This window comes from Phalacrocorax carbo, chromosome 5 (genome assembly GCF_963921805.1).
Source record: "Phalacrocorax carbo chromosome 5, bPhaCar2.1, whole genome shotgun sequence".
Taxonomy (NCBI): domain Eukaryota; kingdom Metazoa; phylum Chordata; class Aves; order Suliformes; family Phalacrocoracidae; genus Phalacrocorax; species Phalacrocorax carbo.
The window spans coordinates 42,882,689-42,907,151 of NC_087517.1; the positions used below are offsets into that span (position 1 = coordinate 42,882,689).

The following is a 24,463-nucleotide window of genomic DNA, read 5'->3' on the forward strand; positions in this document are numbered from 1 at the left end:
TCTAGAAACATAAGTTTAATTTCTAAGTCATCTCCAGTGATTATTCCACACGGAGCTGCGCTGCTCTCCAGCGCTGCCAGGTCCAGTCCCCAGGAGAAGCTGGGCCAGGGCAGGGTGGGCCTCCTCCAGGAAAGAGGGGCCCTGCAGAGAGATCTGGACAGACTGGAGAGCTGGGAAATCACCAACCGTATGAAGTCTAACAAGGGCAAGTGCTCGATTTTGCACCTGGGGCACGGCAACCCTGGATGTACACAGAGACTGGGGAATGAGAGGCTGGAGATCAGCTCTGAAGAGAGGGACCTGGGGCCTCTGGTCAACAGCAAGTTGGATGTAAACCAACAGTGTGCCCTGGCAGCCAAGAGGGCAGTGTCCTGGGGTGCATCAAGCACTGCATTGCAGCCAGTCAAGGGAGGGGATTGTCCTGCTCTGCTCTGCACTGGTGCAGCCTCACCTCGAGTATTGTGTGCATTTTTGGGCGCCACAGTATATTAAGGATACAAAGCTACTAGAGAGTGCCTAGAGGAGGATCACAAAATTGGTGAAGGGCTTAGAGGGGAAACCATATGATGAGTGGCTAAAGTCACTTGGTTTGTTCAGCCTGGAGGATACTGAGGGGAGACCTCATCGTGATCTGCAGCTTCCTTACAAGGGGAGGAGAAGGGCCAGGTGCTGATGTCTTCTCTCTGGTGACCAATGATAGGACCCGAGGGAATGGCAGGAAGATCTTGAAAGGTATGGAGAAGAAGTCTTATGAAGAGCAGCTGAGGGAGCTGGGGTTGTTTAGCCTGGAGGAAGCTGAGGGGAGACCTTATCACTCTCTACAACTACCTGAAAGGCAGTTGTAGTGACGTGGGTGTTGGTCTCTTCTCCCAAGTTATTAGCGAAAGGACGAGAGGAAACGGCCTCAAGCTGCGTCAGGGGAGGTTTAGATTGGATATTAGAAAAAAATTCTTTACTGAAAGAGTGGTCAGGCATTGGAACAGGCTGCCCAGGGAGGTGGTGGAGCCAACATCCCTGGAGGTGTTCAAAAAACATGTAGAAATGGCACTTCGTGACATAGTTTAGGAGGCATGGGGGTGTTGGATTGGAGGTTGGACTTGATGATGCTAGAGGTCTTTTCCATCCTTAATGATTCTATGATTCTAAGTTGTGCCAGGGGAAGTTTAGGTTGGATATTAGGAAAAGGTTCTTTACCCAGGGGGTGATGGAGCACTGGAACAAGCTCCCCAATATTCAAGAAGCACTTGGACAACGCCCTCAGACACATGGTGTGAATTCTGGGGCTGTCCTGTGCAGGGACAGGAGCTGGGCTCGATGATCCTTGCCGGTCCCTTCTAACTCGGGACAGTCCATGATTCTATGCTTCCACGACTCCCAGCAGCCTTTGCGCGCCCGCCCTCCCCTCACCGCCCCCCCCCCCCCCCCCCCGGGGCCGCGTTACCGGCCGGTTTTCGGTTCTCTCCGTCGCCCGTTCGCGGCGGTTCCTTCCCGCCCATTGCGGGAGGCGCCCCCTCGCTCGGGGGAGCGGGGTGAGAGGGACCACCGGTGTTCGGTCTACGGGGTCTGGTCAGGTGCGTGAACTCCCGGGGCCGCTGCCGCCTCCCAGCGTGCTTTGCGCGGCGTCACAACAAAGATGGCGGCGGCGGCGGGACCGTGGCGGTAGGCGCTGGCTCTGAGGGGTGAGCTAGGCTTTAGCGGTGGGCGGCAGGCCCGGGGCACCCCGGTACCGGTGAGACTGCGTCTGAGGAGCGGGCCCAGCCCCGCGGGGGAGCCAGAGCATATGGGAGCCGGGTGAGTTCAGTTGGAAAAGGGAAGGCGAGGTGGGAGGTTCCTTTTTGAGGTAACAAGTATAGGGCAGGGGCTTAGAGGGTTTTGGGGATCTCTTTTCGTGGAGTTATTCCAACTTAGGCCCTGATAAGCAACGCGCTTTATGTCGGCCCTGCTTTGTGAGGGCGTTGGACCGACGCCATCATCACAGATTTGTTCTAATCTATATCACTGTATGAATTTTAAGGGAACGAAGCTGCTCGCAGCGGTGCTTTGAGGATCCTGAAATACGGATCGAGGGAGGATTTGGCACTGTCCGGCTGAAGTGCTTCTCTGGAGTGGTGGGTGGTACAGCAGGCTGTCAGTAAGATGATGGCTGTCTCCTAGATATGCACCTTTTTATGTGGAATAAACCTATTAGGAGCAAGCACTTGTGTGTTCAGATGTGGAAAATAAGAAAGGTCATAATCTTTGGATAGTTAAATGCTAAAGTGCAGCAGGTGTAACTGGAAAAACAAATGAAGGCTGTGAGACAGTGCTAAACCTAGTAATTACATCTTGAAACATGGGAGGTGGGACCTTTACAGGTTTTTGGAGTTTTTTTAGGTCATCAAGGTGTAAGAGCTGCATTCAGAGGAGAAAAATGTAATGCAAAGAGATCAAAATAATTTATTTACTGTCTGTGTTTATTAAGGAGGATCTCTAGCCGCATACTTTTATTTTGAGGGTGTTTATAAAGGGGTATGTATTGTATGAAGTGCTGAACAAGCAGAGTGAACACAGCCACACTGCTTCATAGCTCTGAGCATAGCCTTTTGCCTACAGACTGCTCTACTGTGGGAAGGGCTAAAATGGGCTTAACATAAGGCTGTTTTATACAAAGAGATTTAGGAGATTCCTGAAGAGCTACTGGCTGGTTGAAAGGGGGCCTGGTAACTCTGTTTGGATTTTCAGAAGGCATTTAATAAGGTCTGCTGCTGAAGGCTTTTAAAGGAATTAAGCTGACACAGGAGAAGAAAGTTGTTGCTTGATTAAATAATTAGCTAAAAGATAGAAAATAGAAGATCAGCTGTCAGAGAGGGGAGTTTCTTTGTATCTTTGGTAGAGCCTGTGTTCAGCATATCATAAACTATCAGGAAAAAAAAAACCACTGTAGGCAGATGTGGTCCTCTGATCTCAGAAACAGGGAAAAGAGAAGTTTAAGGGCTTTAGAGGAGGTAGATAAGGATAATCAAAGACAGGGAAGAAGTTTGGTTGTAGGAATGAATATGTCTTTCTGGAGGCTTTTGTCTGGAAGAGGTGTTTGAGTGAAATAAGATAAAGATCTGTAAACTCTCAAGTGGAATGAAGGTAGATAAGAGAATTATTATTGACTGCTTCTGTATAACTCATTGATTACTCACCTACTACTACAAGCTACTCGTACCAAATAAAATTACCGGGTGGCAAGTGCAAAGCAAAAAGGGAATGCTGGTACATGCTAAGAGGTTGCAAGGCTTTCAGAAAGGACATAAAAAATTCCCATAAGAAGAATTAGTTGTCATTGAGTTTCTGGCTCAAATATCTGGAAGCAGAGATAAAATTTTCCATAAAATATCACTGTATTTTTGACGATTTATTACACTCTTCCCATCTGAACTGGCCAGTACCAGAGACAGGTTACTTGTGCTCAGGGATTTGTTGAGGCACAGTGCAGGGATTTTGATGAGGTTTGAGAGGTCTTGTGTACCTTCCCTGCATGAAACTGGTCACCTTGGACACTAGTTAATGACAGGTGTTTAGAAGGACCTATTTATTTTGCCACGTGTGTTTTTGCTGATACGAAATTGAAATGTGATGTATTTGATTGTAGTTAAGTCTGTTCAGACCTGTGCTAACATAAATGCTTTTAATGCACCCTTTTTTTTTGTTATATTAGTGCACACTTTCAAATGGATCTGTCATTCACTTTTAGAATGAACAGCATAAGATGAAAAAAGCTATAAAGAAGTACTTCAGTCAGGGCTGAAAGGCTCATCTTGGAGGATTAGAAGTGGGTGGATTCAACTGCATTTTTTTTTTAATAGTAAATAGATAATTTTGTATTTTTTCCAGGATTGTTTTGCCTTCACAATGTTTGGGGACTTATTTGAAGAGGATTTTTCCTTTATTTCAAACAACCATTGTGGAAAAGGGAAGAAGTTAAAGCCCAGAGATTCTGAGCCTCCAGCTCCCAGGGATTTTACCAACTTAAGTGGTATCAAAAATCAGGGTGGGACCTGCTACCTCAATTCCCTTCTGCAGACTCTGCTTTTCACACCTGAATTTAGAGGTAGTGTGTTCAAAACCTTCTTAAAGTAGTGTTGGAATTTATACTTTACAGTGACTTGCATTTTGAGTTATTTATTGAAGAAACACCACAGACAGATCGTTTTCAGGAACAGTTTATTTCAGTTCACTTCAAATAAGTTATTACAGAGTACTCAGAGCTCTTGGTCTGTAAAATTAGTATTGTCACTTCTGCACGAAATATAAGTATTGTAAACATTATCTTTTCATCAGTTCAACCAGTTGCAAGGTTGACTGATGTTCAGAAATGTTGTTTAATGTCTTAATTTGCCAAAAAGAATAGCATCATAATGCTAGCTAGAAAAATACAATAAATCTTTCAAGAGGAGACATAGGTTGATTGGTTTGTTTGTTTTTTAAATAAGCATTTTTCTTTACAATTGCAGAGGCACTGTTCTCTCTAGGACCTGAAGAACTTGGGATTCTGGATGATAGCAGTAAACCAGATGCAAAGGTATTTATAATTTTCTTGTCATAGCCACTGCTGAATGTCAATTTGGAGGAATATTGTTTGAATTTGCATGAAGCCTTTCATGAGAATGAATGAAACCTTAAATTTGAAGTTGGTTGGCTGATGACTTGATTTTGCATGCAGATGTAAGTTTTCAGTGCCATAAACTTTTGCTTCAAAAGTAAGATATTGAGCCTCTTTCTGCTGAATTTGAAAACAGAGATCCTCCTCACCTTTAAGGAGAACAGGAACAATCCCAAAGTCTGTACAGTCCTTTTTAGATTTTTCTGTAACTGAAGCTACAGTGCTAAGGCTTATTTGTCACCAGAAAACAAAAAAATCTAAATATGCACGCAACCTAGGTGATTGCATTGAGACTCTCGGAAGGTTTGACAGCCTACCCATGCACAAGTTGGTATGAGACTGGAATTCAGTCTTTGTTTAAAAAATGCTTACTAAAGTTGAAAGCAGAATTTCATTCTTCAGTTCTCAGTTTGAAGTGATACAACTGGTTGCTTGGAAAATTTTTTTTTGTAAGTCAAAGATAAATATAGATAGCTGATCAAGCTTCTTGGCATTAACGGTTCTCATTCCCATCTCATTCTGCCCTACCACTAAACCCTTTACTTTACTGAGTAAGGGGTAGCACATGTTAAATCTGTGTGTCATGATGTCTTGTAGCTGAGTTCTTAGGGTTTAGCATTACAAAAAACATCAAAGTTGTCCTTTTTTGTGATGGCTTGTGATCGCTTTTAATCCATACAATTTTGCTTTATCATAAACCATGTTCCATGACTATATTTGGCTGAGTAAGGTGAGGAACTGCAGATTTTGGAATCGAGTCCGACTGATGTGTTTGTGTGAATTGAGTAACCTGTATTATGAAAGCCATAGCCAATGGTGGTTTATAACAAGTCTTGTACTAAATTGTTTTTATTTAAATGATTGGTTTGAAGATTCTTTCTGTTCTGTTGGGTATATTTTGTTTTTTATTTCTAGGTTCGAATAATTCCGTTACAACTTCAACGGTTGTTTGCTCAGCTTCTGCTCTTGGACCAGCAAGCTGCATCTACAACAGACCTTACCGACAGCTTTGGGTGGAACAGCAATGAGGTGCAAATGACCATCAGTGACACCATCATTGATAAGCATCTTCCTGAATGGAGATGACTTTTTTTAAAGCCTGACATTTAAGAAATATCTTAAAATACTTCAAGCTGTGGAGATAGCACTGAATTGTGTCAACTACTGTTGTATACTATTGAATCTCCATATGAAATATATGCCAATTGTTTACAGAGCAACGGAAGAAAATGTTCTGTTAGATACAATTTCAGTAGCTTTTCCTTTGTTCTAACAGGAATGTTTTTTTCCCAGCAGTAATTAGGGTTCTTGTCCTTCAAATACTTAGATTCTTACTTAAATTGAACTGTGTAACTCATCTTAGAGTTTAGTCTAAATCTACCCAATGAAAGTGTCTTATGTGGGTTATAGTTTATACCCTTGTAGCTGCTCAGAGAGCATAACTAAATTAAGAATACAAAATAATAATAAAGGTAGTAATTTACTACTCAAGGTAGTAAATATATGGGTAGTCATTGAAACAGCTGTCTTTGTCACACTTAATATATGTTGGTTTTAAGCAATAAGTAAAGCAGATGGCACTATTTTATTTCTTCAGGTTTGTTTTCTGTTGTTTTTTTATGCAGGAAATGAGGCAGCATGATGTACAGGAATTAAATCGGATTCTGTTCAGTGCTTTGGAAACATCCCTTGTGGGAACTTCAGGTCATGACCTTATTAACCGATTGTACCATGGGATTGTTGTCAACCAGATTGTTTGTAAAGAATGCAAGAATATCAGTGAGAGACAGGTAAAGCCAGAGGATTTTCCAGGATAGGTTTCTGTTTGGTCTGTAGAAGATACTTTAAATGTAATTATTTTTGGAGTTTAAAAAAAAGAACGTCTTTCTTGGGTGTCACTGGTGGCCTTGTTGATTCTAGGTAGTGTGCATTGGTTAGGGTGCTACAGGCTTGAAAGCATGTGAAAATCACAGAATTACAGGTTGGAAGGGACCTCAGGGATCGTCTAGTCCAACCTTTCTAGGAAGAGCACAGTCTAGACAAGATGGCCCAGCACCCTGTCCAGATGGCTCTTGAAGGTGTCCAACATGGCCGAGTCAACCACTTCCCTGGGGAGATTATTCCAATGGTTGACTGTCCTCACCGTGAAAAATTTCCCTTTGGTGTCCAACTGGGATCTCCCCAAGAGCAGCTTGTGTCCATTCCCCCTTGTCCTCTCCATGTGACTCCTTGTAAAAAGGGAGTCTCCATCTTCTTTGTAGCTGCTCCTTAAGTACTGGTACATGGTGATGAGATCCCCTCTAAGCCTCCTTTTCTCAAGGCTGAACAAACAAGGTTCTCCCAGTCTATCCTCATATGGCAGGCTTCCCAGTCCTTTGATCATCTTGGTGGCCCTTCTCTGGACCGCTTCCAGCCTGTCCACATCCTTTCTGTATAGCAGGGACCAGAACTGTACACAGTACTCCAGGTGTGGCCTGACAAGCGCTGAGTAGGGCAGGATAATGACTTCCTTATCTCTGCAGGTGATGCCCTTTTTGATGTAACTCTGCACCCTATCGGCCTTCTTGGCTGCTCATGTTGAGCTTTCTGTCCACCAGGACCCCCAGGTTCCTTTCCACAGAGCTGCTCTCCAGCCAGGTGGATCCCAGTCTGTGCATGACTTTGTTTTAAGTCTTGGCGGCATTTTCTAAACCACCTACATCAGGCTGTGACCCAGAGGTGAAAAGTGTTATTGCATTTTCTGAGTTGGCAAACGTTACCTTTAGTAGGTGTAGTTAGGATAGAACTGAACAATGGAGTAACAGCAGTAAAACATATCTTTACAATCTTTTACTGCTCGTTGTAATTTAAAAAACATTCCTTGTTTGTTTTGTTTTTCTTTGAAAAGTAATTTCTCTTATGTGGATATATGGGGTTTTTTTTGTTCCACCCTGCCATCAACAATGAAAGCAAAATGCTCACATGTGCTGTGGTGAATGGGATGAGTATATTTTTAATGTACTATGAACTTACACCACTTACTACCTTTTTTTTGTTGGACTTCTGCATAGGAAGATTTCTTAGACCTAACAGTGGCAGTAAAAGGTGTTGCTGGCTTGGAGGAGGCCATGTGGAACATGTATGTAGAAGAAGAGTACTTTGAAAATGACAACTTGTATCGATGCGGAGCTTGTGATAAACTTGTTGAAGCTTCAAAGGTAATGCAGTGGTGATTCCCAGTGTTCAGTTTGCTAACGTTTAGGAGCTTTGTTTACATTTCTATATCTACCCTCTAACTCCAAAGTAAAGCTTTCTGACCTGTTTTTTTTTTTTTAAAACCTCAGCAACTATGTCCAGAAAAGCTCATGGGACTCATTTCTTGATGTGAATGTTGTTGTTGCAGTCCTTAATCTAGCCAGAGGTGAATGGGATAGCATGTAGTTCCAAGAGTACTGCCTCATTCACACAACTCTTCTGGCCCTGGCTTTGGGCATTTCAGAGGATAGGCTAAAAAGTAACCTAGAGCATAAAAAAAAAAAAATAAACAGCTCCATGTAATGAAGAAAACCATAGAAATTCTCTCGTGAAGAACCCAAATGGAAGAGAAAAAAAATGAACAAATATTACTCTGCACAGGGAAATGGGATCTGTTGATCCAGGTATTGCATTGTTTCCCTGATCCTAAACAGGTTCTTGCAGTGATAAATTAACACTTCAGTTGGTGGTTTCAATTTTTTCTATAGCACTAGAGCCTTCAAGTGAGTAAGAATGTATTAATACAAGGAGCCATCCAGCTTTTCTGATGTTGTAAGACACTGGGTGCGTGTCCTGGTTCTGGCTGTGATAATTTTCTTCCTAGGAGCTGGTACAGTGCTGTGTTTTGGATTTAGTATGAGAATAATGTTGATCACACACTCATGCTTTAGTTGTGGTTAAGTACTGCTTATACTAGTCAAGGACTCTTCAGCTTCTCATGCCCTGCCAGCAAGAAGCTGGGAGGGAGCACAGCCAGGACAGCTGACCCAAACTGGCCAAATGAATATTCCACACCATGTGACATCATGCTCAGTATATAAACTGGGAGTTTGGCCAGGGGTTGGCAACCGCGGCTGAGGAGCTGGCTGGGCACCAGTCTGTGGGTGGTGAGCAACTTCATTGTGCATCACTTACTTTGTATATTCTTTTACCGTTGTTGTTGTTTTCCCTTCCTTTCCTGTCCTATTAAACTATCATTATCTCAACCCACAAATTTTAGGGTTTCTTTCCCCGATTCTCTCCCCCATCCCACTGGGTGGGGCAGGGAGTGAGCAGAACAGCTGTGTGGTGTTTAGCTGCCTGCTGGGTTAAACCACAACAGTCCTTTTTGGTGCCCAACATGGAGCACAAAGGGTTGAGATAATGACAAATCTGACCAGAGTATGTTACGGCAAATTTGTTACAAGCATTCATTATATTGGTTTAATAGTCACTGGTCACAATGTTGATTTATTTGCTCTCAAAGTTGTTGTGCTTGCTTTCAAAGTTGGGTTATGTACTTGCAGTATATGTTCCCTGTTGTGCTGTTTGTCACTGCTGTGAGCTGGGTCAAGGCTACCAGTCTGCACTGTGTAATGCTGGCTTATGATATGATAAATTCACTGGTCATGAAACTAATCTGGTATTTGTACTCGGCATTGCCATCATCTCCGTACCTTGGGAGCCACCTCTTGGAAAACTGTTAATAATACATGCTTTACCTTTTCTCCTTAGACAACCAGTCTATGGGGGAGACAAGGGGGGACACTTTCCCCTGCTCCTTCACTTGCCTCCTTGCCATCCCACTGCGCCCCTGCAAGTGAAGGGCTCTGTATGTGGTGCTTAGCTGCCTGCTGGCTTAAACCACAGCAGTCCTTTGATCTGTGCTCAGCTATGGGTGGGAAGTGTCATTTTTGACTGTGGGGTTTGTTTGGTTTGTTTTTTTTAATTACTTGTAAAGCCAAATGCTCCTTTCCTGTGCTGAATCATCGGAGCTTGTCAGTGTTCAATGGAGAACTGTTGACATTAAGCTTGTGGTGTTCACTGAGAGCGATCTCCTGGAGCGCAGAGACATCCAGACTGGAGTACTCCTTTGTCTGCCTAGGTTACTGCCTTCACCCAAGGCATCTTGGGAAAGCTTCAGATGTTTGATGCTTGACAGTGGTATCTTCTGGAAGAGTTGTCTATGTGACCCTGCGTGCTTTGCTAAATGGTGGTGTGGCTTTCAACAGTGGTTACTGTGTGTATGCCAGTGCAGCCTGCAGCATCCATGTGCCGATGGCTTGTCCCTGTTCCTTGGTTTACAACAGTTTGGACTGGTTTCCCCAACATAGTAATTGAATTTAAGATTTTTTTCTGTCTTGTCATCCATCCCCTTAGCCAGGGCCAGGGAAGGGCAGTCCAGCAAGAGCTTTATGAGAGTTGTACGTTTTTGAATTTTGTTTTTCCAGAATGATACCAAGTGGCGTTTGGTTTCCTTCTGTGCTCATTTTTCATGTCATAAGTTTTTTATAAAAAGTTGCTCCTTTTTCCTGTTATTCCCACTATTCTTTGTAAAGAGGAAGCAGGCAGCCTGTTAGTGCACTCTGCCTTTGACAGACTCTGTCCTCTTCACAACAGTGAAGCTCTTTGGCCTGCTATGGTCACTCTCTTCTGCAGCAGGATGAGCATAATCCGAACCTTGCAGCACTCTTAATGTGGAAGGGTGCAGGTGCAAAGGCGGGCTGAGGACAGGTGAAGTTAATCAGTGACTTGGGAGTTCAGGAACATTTGCCAGTGCTTCATGTGGCTTGCTTATAAGGGCTTATTTGAGTTAAACTTTGCTGGGTTCAAGGCAGTGTGAGGTAATGGTTGCTTACCTTTCAAATGTGGTCATCCATGCAAGAAGAGAGCAGGAACTCTGAACTTGGGTAAGAAGTCATATAGCTGGGGGATGTTGGGTATGAATGGCCAAGAGAGAGCGGCTGTGCTGGAAGGCTGTAGTGGGAGGAAGAGATGTTGTGTCAGCATGACTGCTGTCTGTGACCCCACGGGCATGATGCGCATGATCACAGCAGACTATAGTGAGACTCAACACTAGCAACAAGTGAGGCGGCAGCATTAGGAAGGCAGCCGTGTAACAGCGTGACCACCTGCCTATGCCTAGCCTGCTTCAAAGACAAGATGGCCCATACCGATCCATCCCATTCCTCCCTTCCTTCAGTGCGCTGTGGGTCTCTGGATATTATTCTTCCCCTTTTTTGTCTTGGCTTCTAGAGAATTTAGTAGTTGAAGAATCTTGTGTTCCAGAACCTTATCAGATTTTAATTGTATAGTCTGATTATCACTTCAAATATGGAAGAGCATGCAAAATCTTTTGTGCTACTAAGCTCTGCACAGTAGTCTCCACAGCTGATGGAAATTAAATACCTAATTCAGAGTTTCTTACGCCGTACGTGTGTTCCTGGGAGGCTCCTCAAACAGAGTTGCTGGAGATGTTAGAAAGGCTCAGAAGTGTGTCTACTGAATCTATACATACACGCAGAGGTAATACAAGATGGTTGGTTTTGCTTCACACCAGGGTTCCTGATGTGCTCGCGTGCCAAGTTGTTAAACCTTGATTAATCTTCTTCCTTACTAAAATGTATTATGTTGGCTTTCCTGCCTTGAAGGTTGTCCTCTGTATAAATGAGGGAGACTTTAACCCTTGCTTGGTTCCTCTGTGGCTGTAGTGACTTCCAGGATACACCTGCCCCATGCCACTCAGGCACGGCATTGTGCTCACTTACCATAGCCTACAGACCTTAGTCAAGGCCCTCTTCTTCAAGCAGCCTGGCAGATCTTAAGCAATGTATGACTGTGATATATTCTGGTGACGTTTTTCAGACCATTTCTGTTGCATTTGGAAGCAGCCCGACAGTCACTGAGCAGCAGGCTGCAAAATACATGTGGGCGTGATCTTTTTTCTGGACAGTATACACCTGTCAGAGCTAGTTATGTTACAGAAAGGATGATTTATGACTTCCACATTTGAAAACACTGCCTGTATGAGCCCTGACCTGTACTTGGGGTCACACAGCCCCAGACAACTGGAAAACTCTGCAGTCATTGTTGGAATAAACCTCAGGTGAAGTACAAATGCTGTGCTTGGAGACGACCAGGAGGGGACAGAAGAGCAATAGCCCTAGCCTCAACTGAGGTCCTTTCCTTGCAGCAGAAGCAAGTGCGTAGGCTATGTTTGTAGGCTGAGCTTCACTCAGAGCTATTTTTTTGGAGGGAGCGGCTTCAGGGCCTATGCCAGATGCTGAGTGCCCCACTGTTCATCTGGGAATGGTGAAGCTACTACAAAGCTGTGTTGCTCTTTGCAGTGACTGCTTTTCAGCAGCAGCTGAGTGTGTGCGATTTCTACTCTGAGCTCCCAGGGTCTGTGTGGGATGGATCACAGAATGAACCCCCCATAATCCAGGAGGAAGCAGTTTACAACTGCTGCTTCACCTGGACGCTCACAAGTCTATGGGGCTGGATGGGATCCACCCTAGAGTACTGGGGGAGCTGCTAGAGGAGCTCGCCAAGCCACTGTCCATCATTTATCAGAATTCCTGGTTAACAGGGGAGGTCCCACATGACTAGAGGCTTGCCGATGTGATGCCCCTCTACAAGAAGGGCCACAAGGAGGATCCGGGAAACTACAGGCCTGTCAGCCTGATCTCAATACCGGGGAAGGTTATGGAGCAGTTCATCTTGAGCGAGCTCACTAAGCATGTGCAGGACAACCAGGGGATCAGGCCCAGTCAGCATGGCTTCATGAAAGGCAGGTCACGCCTGACCAACCTGATCTCCTTCTGTGACCAGGTGACCTGCCTAGTGTATGAGGGAAAGTCTGTGGATGTTGTCTACCTGGACTTCTGTGGTGGAGGCACATGCTGTGCAAGATGCCAAGAGCAAAGCTGCTGGGAAGATGCTGTGTAGTCTGACTTCATGCGTAAACACAAACCCAGGGGTTTGAAGCAGTTGTGTCTTAGTATAAAATTCAAGAAAATCCTCTCACAAAGAACATGTGAACTATGAAAATGTAATTACTGACTAGAATTTCAGCAATGCCCTCCATTGTTTTCTGTAGGAGGATGAAGTATGGGACTGGTGATCACCATTCAAGGAAGGTGTAGGGCTTAACAGAGGAGAAAGATCTTGATTGCTTTTATAAGATATCTAGTTAGTAGGGAAATTGAGAAGTAGGGAAGACATTTTAAGAATGAAAACACTGATCATGCTGCCTGGTTGTACCAGAGCTTTGTTGGAAAGTAGAGTTGACCATAGCAAAGTGGAAATACTATTCTGGATAAACACGTGCTTACAACTTTCTTAATCATTTCAGTCTGCTAAACTACGCAAGTTGCCACCCTTTCTCACCATTTCTCTCCTGAGATTTAACTTTGACTTTGAGAAGTGCGAACGATACAAGGAAACAAGCTGCTACACCTTCCCTATTCAGATAAATCTGAGGCCTTTTTGTGAGCAGGTATGTACTGTTATATTTGCTAAAGCTTCTATATACTCTGCAGAGAACTGATTTCTGAAGGAGAAGTTATCTTTTATTTCACATTTTGTCAGGGCAAGGTTTTCGAGAAACTTTGGGGTTCTCCTCTGTCCCCAGTTCAAAATTTTGGAAATTCCAATTTGTTTCCAAAAGACCACTTTCTAACTGAGTGGGAAGTACCTTGAAAGCTATACAAGGGGAAAGGGTATAATAATTACCTAAAACTTAATCTGCCATTCGCTTGAAAAGAAGGTTATCACCTGGAAATTGAAATTAAGTTCAGCTTTGTGTTGTCATTGACAGATGAGGTCATGTATAAATTTAGCTATATATGTTTTGTGTGCCTGTAGTTATTTAATTTTTCTTAGGAATCTTATCTGTGCATACACGTATGTGTATTTTGTTTATAAAGTGAGCTATACCATTGCTTGATGACAATTTTGGATGCCTAAGCTGTGTAAAGAATGTACTTAATAGAGACACTGTTATTGAAAAAGACCTTTTTCTTATTGAAATGTCGCAGTGCAAACTTTAAAATTTCTCAGTGTTTGCATTTGAGGAAGAGGGTTTTTTTCAGTTGTTTTGTGTATATAAACGTGTTGCTTGTTTTTTCCTCTAGTCTTTTAAACAAAATAGACCTGGTTATGAACAAACAGCTTGAGCTGTTCTATTATTTGCATCAATATTTCATTATTTTAAATTTTGAATTTCCAATATTGTTCACAATCATGCTTTAAAAAGCTCCGTAATGAGCCTGTACCTTGGTCCACGGTAAAAAGCTGCTTAATGAGCCCATACCTTGGTCGATGGTTTGTATCAGTCCATACATGTGTTCCCCAGCACTAAAAAGCCATTTCAATCTCTGCACATGCAAACTCACACTGAGAAATATCTGAAGCTACGCTGATGGTATAAAACTGTCCTTGTGTGAAAGACTTACTGATATATATTATTGTTGTTATTGTTTTTCTTTTTAAAGACTGAAATGGATGATTCAGAGTACATGTATGAGCTCTTCTCTGTTATTATACATAAAGGTGGCTGCTATGGAGGACACTATCATGTTTATATCAGAGATGTGGATGAATTAGGAAACTGGCAGTTACAAGTAAGTTCTAAAGGTTTTCTTCCTTGCTCAATATGTCTCATTTTTCAGAAAAGTCTTAAGAGCGGATGAAATGTATATCCAAACTAAGGAATTTTTTAGTGAGGCATTTGGTTCCTTACCTCATTGAGAAGGCTAGTTTTCCGCAGTATGTGATCTCTGTGAAGATTTTGGCTTTTCAGTCTGCAGAACTGGGCTCACGTTTTCTTTCCCAAATGAGTTAATAATGCCTTTGCTTAAGACTAGCACAGTCATTTTAATGGAGAACTCTGGCTGTTTGTAAATAACGCAAATGCCTTTTCTGTTAAAAAGACTGATAGTGGATAGTCTGTTTGACAATGTACAGTCCATAGTGGGCGGCAGAAGCAGCTTATCAGAACTTACTTCACATTTCTAAATTTTGCATGCTAATGTTAGTACAGACGATGATTGAAAACTGCTAGTTGTGTGTGAAACAACAGTATTTGTGAGTCTTTTTTTCTTATATAGGAAGAAGAGGATAGGCTGATCGAAGATAAGGCTTTAAGAGACACTGAAAATGCTAAAGAAGAAGAAAATCCATTGGCAGTGTTGAAAGGGATTTTATCAGAGGTATTGTATGTCAGGAGTTTACTGCTTTGATTTTGATATTAAGGAACCTAGAAGAAGGGGTTAATGTATGCAACAGTAGGTAGGTTTAAGTGTACAGACCTCTTCTGAATGTATTGTGAAGCATGTAAAACTTGTAACTTAACCTGACTTTAATACTAATAGTGGCTCCTCATACAGAAAATGGCCTTTTTTGAGTAATTCTTAAGTTGCTTGCTGTTGCAAAAGGTGATGTTACATTGGCTTGTTAACAGGAACGGTTTAATCACTTCAGAAGTGGCTTCTTTGTGTTGATCCCTTGACTTTTGTAGCCTTTGTTATACTAGTTTTAAATTTCTTTGTAGGAAGAATCTAAACAAATTCCCGTGGATCAATTAGGGCAGAAATTATTGGAGAAAAAAGGGGTGTCCTGGAATAAGAAATACAGAAAAGAATATGGAGCATTACGAAAGGTAACGTGTATTTATGTTAATTTGGTTTTTACTGTTAAGATAACTTCACATTTACATTCCTATTGAATAGTCATTAGGATGGTGATTGAAAATACTGGCACTTGGACTAGGAAGATAGAGCATGTGTAAGAAAGGTTTGTAAAATAAATTAGTAGACTGGAGAACATAGACAAGGTCGTCAAGGGATTGTCTGCCTGAAAGCTTGTATTTTTCCATCTATATGGTTGGCCTATAAAAGAATTAACCTTACCTACTGAACCTTGTTTCACTTGAGTCAGTGAATGAAGCCGCAACAACACTACTACCACTTGAACATAAAAGCACTGATGAGAATTAAAGAAGAAATATAGTACTTCTTCACAGTCATAACAGAAGTGAGGTTTCGAAAATGTATGCCACTTTTTGATTAGGGCATGTCCATAAAATTAACACAGTGAAATCTTGTGTTTGTCTAATTGGTTACTGGATTTTCTAGTGCTTTAAGGAAAATAGTTTAGCATTTATGTTATAGGTATGTGGAAAATTCATGTTTGGATGTTTTTTGAATAGAATTAACTATGTAGTTTTCAGAATAATTATCTGAAAGTAGTTGTGAATTCTGAATGTGAGTCTTTGGCAGAGGTAGATGCTTTTCTGACTTTGTCAGGGAAGCGATAGAAACAAGTTGTAAGCAACCCTGTATTAACCATTTCAAAGTTTGAGTGCTGTTGCAAATATTACCAAAGATGACTTTTCACAAGTACCAGATCTATACCAAAAGCATACTGAACAATGCAGGACTTGCCTTATTGATATCACTAAATTGTTTTATGCTTTTTGAAGTATCAGATTTTGGGGGTTTGTTTTTATTTTTTGAGGGGGTTGGGTGGTCTTTGTAGTTTTGCGGGGGGATTGGAGGGTGATTGGTGCTCACCCTGCCATGCTTCAAGAGCCACAATTTTGTTTTGTGTAATTTGGACACCAGGCTTGTTTGAAGTATCTGCATACTGCTAAAATTAAAGTAGAGAACAGAGTGGATATGTTGGGTGAAACAGGATGAGTAGGTTTTAAGTTCTCAAGATGCCACAATGGGCAGCGTTAATTTGGGTAAGGTACAACTCAGCAGACCAGAATTGAGCTCAAGATCCCCATCTGATAAATACAGAAGGGAGCACTTCTGTGGAGACTAGGGAGTGGAAAGTACCAATGTTAAAGGGCTAAACTGGTTGGGATGGTACTCTGTGTGTCTGATAAAGCAGCGACTTTCTGAGCGCCTGTAGAGCATCACTCCCTGTGCTACCTTTCCAGGGACAGGGGGCATGCACTTGTGTTTTAAAACAGTGTTTTAAATTTAAACAGAGTTTTGCGTTTTAATTCCAGTGTCTTGAAATTCAGAAGTTAGTATGATTTAATTCTTAGTGATGCATGTATGTTAAAAATGATTCTTTTGCAATTTCTTGCATGATAATTTAAAGTTACATAGGAAACAAAGGCAGCAACAGCATATAAGAGATCAGACAGATAACTGGTGGTAGGAAGATTACAGTTTTCTGTCTAAACTGAGGAAATACATGAGGAAGCATCATAAAACCCAAGTTTGAAGGGATGGGGTTTGTGTATCAATTTGAGGATGAATCAGATGAAGTAGCTAATGCGGTCTGCTATGTTTAAAACTGGGTATCTTCTTCATCTCATCCTTGCTTTCCTTTCAGTATTTGCAGAATCATCCTCAGATATTTCAGTTCAGTCCTGATGAAAATAAAGTTGGTCTAAAGGAAAAACACAAGCTCCTGTTTCAGTCAGATTCTCAAGGTCAAGGTTGCCAAAGCCCTCCTCAGAAGAATGATGTCCAGTGGAATTCAGAAAAAAAACCTACAAGGCTATGGGACAGTTCTGCTGGTTGCCATTGGTTTGATCTGAATGATTCAAAAGTCCAGCCAATCAAGGAGAAGGATATTGAGAAACAATTTCAGGGTAAAGAGAGTGCCTACATGCTGTTTTATCGAAAATCTCAGTTAAAAAGACCACCTGAAGGTATACAAAGCTCATCTTGATATTCTGGGGGCTTCCTTCATTGACAGTTTGTTTTCTAGAGGGCAAACGCATTTGGGCATTTCTGTCCTTTCCAAGAACTGAAGATACTGAACTTTCCAAGAACTGAATGATCTTTCTAGCGATCATTTGAAAAAAGGGTTAACTGAGATACATGGCAGTTACCTCCAAGGAGGTAATGACCAGTTAATTGGCGATAGCTGACACTAATTTTTTTCTAGTACGCTTCATAAATACAAGCAGAACATCTCCTACCGAGACAGATAAAAGAATGCTAATGGCATTCGTGTATCAGTTTCCCTAAGGGAAACATTGATGGGAAGAAGTAAAAGCACTTGTTTGTTCTTTGTGTCATCTTGCAGTTTAATTTGCTCTATTACAAAAGGATGCAGTATTATTGCTCTGAATTTTCAATGATTCTGTACAATGATACTGTAATGTCTCATCTTGATCACATTTCTTGTTTGCTGAAACATTTTAAGCAGCTGAGGTCAAATTAGCCTATATTATTTGTTGCAGCACGAGGAAATCCAAGGTACCAAATTCCTGAACGCCTTCTGAATGAAATGAATGCTGCTAATACTGAGCTGCAAAAAAAGAGGTATATTGATGTAACTGCACCAATTTCTTAAACAGCGTTCTTAACCTGAGATCTCCAAAGTGATTTAAAATGAAATAAACCTATTGAGTAGAGCCAGATACTAAAATGATTCAGTGTCATGGAGGCTAATCAAGGAATACAACTTGTATGCCCACATCCTGCCTTTACTGGTTCCCTGCCTCCCTGTTAATGGTGTAACTAGGCATTCTACAGAATTTCAAGGGAAACTTACGGTTTAAAATTGTACCTTTTTTTGTGAAAACCGGTGCAATTCTGGAAGGTTTATATAGGGAGTTCTCCACTGGGAGAAGGAGGAGTAACTTGCTTTACTGTGCTTTACTGTGAATCAAGAGCTAAATGGTATCCTTTGCCAGAAACATAAAGGAAAGAGCTAGTAGTATTCAGGTTGGTTGAAACTCTTACTTCTGTTGAGGAGCACAGAGAACTGATGATACACCTGAATCCCAGTTAAGCTATCAAAATATAGAAACACACGTGAGATACAAGTGTTGTGTGATGTGTGATATCTCTGTACTGTGCAAATGTCACTCCTTTATTTTTTAAATGGTGTATTTGCTGTTACATTGAGCTAATAGAACTGGATGCAGGTATAAAGGAGGAAGGCATGGCTGTGTCTGTCCTGACTCAGTTTCTGTGCAGTTTTTCTGTCTCTGCATTTCAACAGAGTAGTGATCTGGAAAACAGCCTGAAAAAGCCTACAATCTCCACATCCCTGAAGATGAAGTTTGCTAGTCTGTTTAGAGAGGTATAAGCAAGGTGTAGAACCACACAGAACATACTGTTCTAGTGCTTATGTGGAGGATGCCCATGCTAGCTGTGCAGTGCATAAATCATTGTCATCTTTGAGCCACCTCTTTGCATACCCCTTGATGGAGGGGGAAATGTGACAGTGAATTTAGTCATGAGGCTATCAATTCCAGGACAACCGCACAGAAGCGTCTCTGAAATAAGCTATCCATTTGTCAGTGTTAAATTCACCGGTTTATTATTGTGTTAAATTCACCGGTTTATTATTGTGTTAAATTCACCGGTTTATTATTGTGTTAAATTCACCGGTTTATTATTGTGTTATTCTTTCAAAGAGCGGAATGTGACTCAGCAAACCATGGCATTGATTTACACCTCCATTTGAGCTCATGTTATGAATTTAACAATGGGGCTTTACATCCTTCACTTACATGGAAGGAGGGTGTTGTGGATTTGACTATTGATAGAAGAAAAACACTAGGAGACCTTCGACAATCAGTATTCCAGGTATTTGCTACATTAAATGAACTCAAACACTTCTGTTATTACTCAAGCTACAACATTATTTACATATGTATTTATGCCACAATTTTTATCTCTATGAGAAATTTTCAACAGCAAATGTTATTTTAGGAGGCTAAAAACTATATGGGTTTACACAGAAAGAAACACTGATTTGAGGTCTGTTCTTGAAGAATTGAAGAAGCTATGAAACTTATGAATCTTTTACTATGTAAACTTTAAAGCTCTCATAAGCTAATTATTTATATTTGGGCAGCATGTAGGTGGGCATGGATTGACACTTTGCAAAACTCCAGGCTTATCATTTCAGTTTGTGTCATATTTGTCTTTGTATTTTCAAGGAGCTCACTGGCCTTAAAAGGAAATAATCAGAGTAGTTTAAGAAAAAAGAAAATTAGTTAAAAGAAATGTTTAGCTTAACTATTGAATATGGTATCTTTGTGTTTATTCTCTACTATGTTAATGGAATATAACAATTTGTAAAATACTTTCTTATAGAGATCTATATCAAAGCTAACTTAATGTCAGGAAACACAGTTTGCCTTTCCTGTACCTCACAACCTTTGGTTAGTGTCCAGTTGGAATGTTATTTTTTTCTGTCTGGTGACTGGTCTGAAAGGCCAAGTCCTAAATGCTTGACTGTATTCTGTGTTACCAGCTTTGTTGAGGTAACTAGCTGTGACATGTTAAGTGTCAAAGTGAGTGTGGTAGCCAGGCTGTAACAGCTTTCAGGAAAGTTGTAATTTTGAGTGACGTGAGGTTGCTGGTGGGTTTTACATACGTAAAATTTATTGTTGTTGTTATTATTGTCATTATTTATTCCCATTTAGATGTTGGAATCTTGGGAAGGAGACATGATTCTCAGTATTGCTAAGCCATTACCAGCAGGACTGCATCTTTATGAGATACTTGATGGTAAGATGACTACATACAGGATTCCATATTATTTATATGTTGTATTTACCACAGACATTGAGGATTTCATATGTAAAATGCCTTGGAGAAGTGTATCATTGAACACTCTTCAAACTTGAACTTACATGCAAGTCCACTGCTGTTAAGGTATTTAGGACACTTTTATTAGTGAAATGAAGGTTTTTGAGACTTATATATGTAATATTTTTTTGTGAAGTGCAGTAAGACTGCAGATCTTAAGCAAGTTAAACACATTTGCTGACAAAAATATATCAGTCTTTATTTCAACCTTGATTTGCTAATGAATGTTTGCTTTCATAGTCTTTACCTAGTAGGTAGAGGAGGGGATAGAAGAGAAGACCCAGGGTGACATCAAAGAAAAATGTAGGTTAGACCAAAGCTGAAGTAGGAAATTTGTAAAGGAAAATGCTTACATAAAGAGTACCTTACCATATTAAGAGTGCATTAGTATTTTAAAATAAGTTCTGTCTCTAGCTCTGCATTGTTATGCAATTCTAGGTGTTAGTCTTCAAAAGCCTATCAGCCATTAAAAAATTTTATAGTCTTTGTGGTCTGTTTCAGAAAATTAGGGTTCCACCAGGTCACAATGCAACTTTCCATGATGTTGACATCAAAATACAGAGCCACTCATAGCTTCTGTAAATATTCCTCTAGATGCTAGTACAGTTCTTTAAATGACAATGACTTTTAAAAAATCTGAATCTGACTCTTACAGTAGGAGGGTAAAAAATTGCAGCATGGGCATTAGTGTTGCAAAGAACGGGTTTGGAATGTACAGTATGTAACTTGTTTATTAAATCCAACCTTTTTATTTTAAATCTATTCACTATTAAATCTCATGTAGATAATCCTTACCAAGAAGCTTTGCCAAGTGCTAACTTGGGCCTCAGTTTGCAAGGGACATTGAACTGAAACCTTTGTGCTGCGGCCCTCTACTCAGTGAGTGGTGCAGGGGTGTGTACCCACTTGTGTTGCTCTTGTTACATGAGTGATCCCTGATTTACTTGCCGTAAATGCTGATGACACAGCAGCTTTTGTAACAATACACTGGCACATTCTACTCTGGCTCAAGTGTATTTCAGTTTATCAGCTGACCCTGCTTGTCTGCTTTCCTGGGGTGAAAGGACTTGATGATTTGCTCCTTTTTAGGAGATGAGCTGACGCTGGATGGCATTGGGCTGGCTGATGGAGCAGATATCTTCGTGTGGAATGGGAAAGAGGTAAAAGAACCAAATACCCTCACTCCTTCTCAATTCTGAAGAGATAAGATGCAGTCTCCAGACACATTTTTGTAAATATCTTAGTTATATCTTATAACAGTTCTGTAGACATGCTGCTGACATACCAACGTTGGTTCTGGAGACACCGCTTCAGTGTCATCTAGGACACTCTGTCTTTACAGCTTTTCAGTATACCTTGAGTGATGTACAGTCTGCTGCTTGATAAAATTATAAATAGAATTATATGATGGAGAATGTGCTATGGTCAGGTTGATAGATGCCTGTAGATATCCAATGCTAGTTATATTGGAGTGTATTCTGAAAACATCTGGTGCCTCTTGGAAGGAGACTGGTTGATAGTAAGGAGATAACAAAAATTTATGCCCTGAAATGAATCGTTCCACATAAAAAATTAGACCTGTGAATGACTACTTTTTTGTATGGTCTCCCTGAAATACTGTGCTCCTTCTCTAGTCTTGCATCTTTCTTTTAATATCAAGGCTTCTGCTTAACCTGCAGATGCCTGCCTCACTGGTTATGCATTTTTATCCATCTCTGTAGTGGAATAGGATAATACTTCTAAAAGATTTTTGTTGTAAAAGTATACATTTTCTTTCTGATTCATTAAAAAATACCTCCACTCCAAAACTGAAATAAAACAACTAGGAACAGAGTCATTCTTGTCTTGGTTGCACTTGTGGTATGGTCACCAGCTTCCTGCGGGATCAAATTGCCTTTGTCAAGGAACTCTATTCTTTGCCTAAGCTGCACATCAGAAAGGCCAGATTTTCAAATCTAACTCTTTTGAACTGCTCCAGTTACATTTTTTTGGTAGTTCTTTAACATTCTGAGGGACTGAATTAATCTAATCTTAATATGATGCAGACCAAGTGTCCACTGGTTTTCCAGCTACTGTTACTGATATATTTATTGTACATGCAGACTTGGAACACACCTTAGCATTGTGCTTTCTCTTCCCAACACCTTTGAGTTACTCTAGCTGTTTGTTCAGTACACATTTGGCCAAAGGTGGTTTATTTCTAATGAGGAGGGAGGGTCCATCTTTTTGTCTCAATTTTATTGTAATTTATTGTTGTGCAGTCTTTTCTGTATTTTATTGATCACCACTTCATAAATCTTGCATTCCTTACTTCAGGTTGGTGGTACAAAGGTGATGGCGGGCCCTGATCATGAACCTGTGGTCATAAACGTTCTTCGTTTAGCAGAGTATAATGAAGGAGGGAAGGGTCAGCATTTCACAGAATCACAGCACGTCTTTTCATGCAGCACAAAACTGGGTGATCTATGCAGAGCCTTAGCACCATCAGGAGGAATCATCCTAAAGAACGTCTCTGGACCAGATAAAGAAGCCAAGAACTGGGAAGTTTTTCTTGAAGAAGATATGAAGGAAACAGTCAAAAATGTTGGTCTGATGGACAGATGCTCAGTACTAATCTTAGACAGCCATGACCAGAGGTAAACATTTTGATTACAAGCGTAATTAAACAAACAAAAAAAAATTTGGCAAAATCTGTTTAGTTAAAATTATGCTAGCTTTCTCTCTGTATTTTCTTTTAACTAATTGTCACTTTGAGATTTTTAATTCAAGATAATGCAATCTTAAGTTTTGGAAATCAGGTACTTTTCAACTATCAGATCTTTCTCTTGAAGTGCAGATTCAGTCACATCCTTTGACTTACACTTGTAAAGGGAAAAACCTAGCAAGAACAACTTGTGCCCAGTTTGCTGGCACATCTTTGGCGTAACCTGAATTTCTGAGGTTTGAGTTGTGTGGTTCTCCAGGTGACATGGTGGGATGAGAGAACAGAGCAGTATCAGAAGAGTATGCAGTTCTGCTGAATCTCCCAGTTGAACCTGAAGTTGCCTGGGGCAAATTTCTGGTTTCATTTCACTTCCCAGTGTATCGCCCTGAGGTTAGGTTCCTGTTTTCAGAGATGTGTAAATGGCTTGTTACATAAATTCCGACTTCCTAGTTGAAACAGTACTGAAAAATTGAGATTAAATCCAGCAGTGAGAGGGTACTTCACCAAGAACTGGTTTTTTTGTTATATACAGTAGCAGAGACAGAGATAACATCAAATTTTAGTTACAACTAGGTATACTTTTACCATATTTTTATCAGAAGCTTTAAATCCAGCCTCAGAAAGTGACTTAGACTCAGGTGCCTTCAAAAGCTCCAGTCCCACTGAAAGCCAGTTACCAAAACATAGCCCAGAAATGCCTGGGTGCTACCTGAGGCCTCTGACTTACTTTGTGACATGCCATTGCTATTAATGACCTAGGCATTATCGGTTTATTTGAGAGCTTTGTTTAGTGATCTAGCCCAGACAGTGCGTAGTTTTCCCATCTGACCATCTTTGCACTGCTCATTTTTACAGCTTCGTGGATGTGTCCAGTGGCAATTTGACTGCTTTTACATATGACATCAGCTGGCTCCAAGTTAAAAACTTCTGCAGAACAGAAGATGAAGAGAAATATGTTAAAATTACTGCTACTGTTGAAACAGTAAGGAGTCTGATTGTTCAGGGATATAACACAGGCAGTTTCCCTGAAAAGCTTGGCCAGTGCACATGGGCCAATTTGTGAGGAGTGGATTTAGCCTCAGGGCTGAAGTTTTTCTGTGATGAAAATAGTGTGCAACTCAGAGTTACCATTACTGTAATACTTCTGACTGCTGTGTGATAAGACTGTAATGCTGATAACTTAAATCAGTGCAGTCTACATTAGTGTGTTTTAGTGTGAAACAATTTCCTTCTTGGACCACCATGTAAATGTATGTTTGGTGAGGCTATGTCAGTAAACAAAAAGTGAAAGAAGAGTAAAGTATTATTTCTTGCTTTCAACATAGGATAGGAAAAATGCAGGTTTATCCTAAGGGGTGGGCTTCTTTGGTACCTTTTCTGCCTTTTAAATTATTTTCTGTTGCATAAAATGTGAAGTACTCATTAGTTTTGCTCACAGAATTACTGTTTGTGAAATACTAGTCTTTTGATAAATCAAAAAATTAAATACCACTTTCTTTTCTTTGGAATACTATTTTTAAGGAAAATTTCCGCAAATGTGTTATGATATCGGTACAT

The 24,463-nt window shown here is 40.8% G+C and overlaps 1 protein-coding gene across 7 annotated transcripts in view; it reads left to right on the forward strand.

Annotated features, from left to right (window-relative positions):
- Nucleotides 1–24,463, forward strand: part of USP40 (ubiquitin specific peptidase 40) — a 56,903-nt gene that overhangs the window by 3,471 nt on the left and 28,969 nt on the right. For 5 of the 7 annotated variants that reach the window (XR_010373075.1, XR_010373074.1, XR_010373076.1 and 2 more), the window contains exons 2-17: nt 3,862–4,078; nt 4,482–4,549; nt 5,546–5,659; nt 6,256–6,420; nt 7,681–7,827; nt 12,978–13,121; nt 14,119–14,247; nt 14,734–14,835; nt 15,177–15,284; nt 16,976–17,297; nt 17,835–17,916; nt 19,020–19,191; nt 20,037–20,121; nt 21,292–21,362; nt 22,519–22,838; nt 23,762–23,888. Coding sequence is in view for 4 of the 7 variants with exons in the window: in XM_064452176.1 (XP_064308246.1) it covers nt 3,862–4,078; nt 4,482–4,549; nt 5,546–5,659; nt 6,256–6,420; nt 7,681–7,827; nt 12,978–13,121; nt 14,119–14,247; nt 14,734–14,835; nt 15,177–15,284; nt 16,976–17,297; nt 17,835–17,916; nt 19,020–19,191; nt 20,037–20,121; nt 21,292–21,362; nt 22,519–22,838; nt 23,762–23,888 (2,373 nt within the window). In the remaining 3 variants the exon portion in view is untranslated. The other 2 variants (XM_064452179.1, XM_064452178.1) reach the window with 2 other exon arrangements.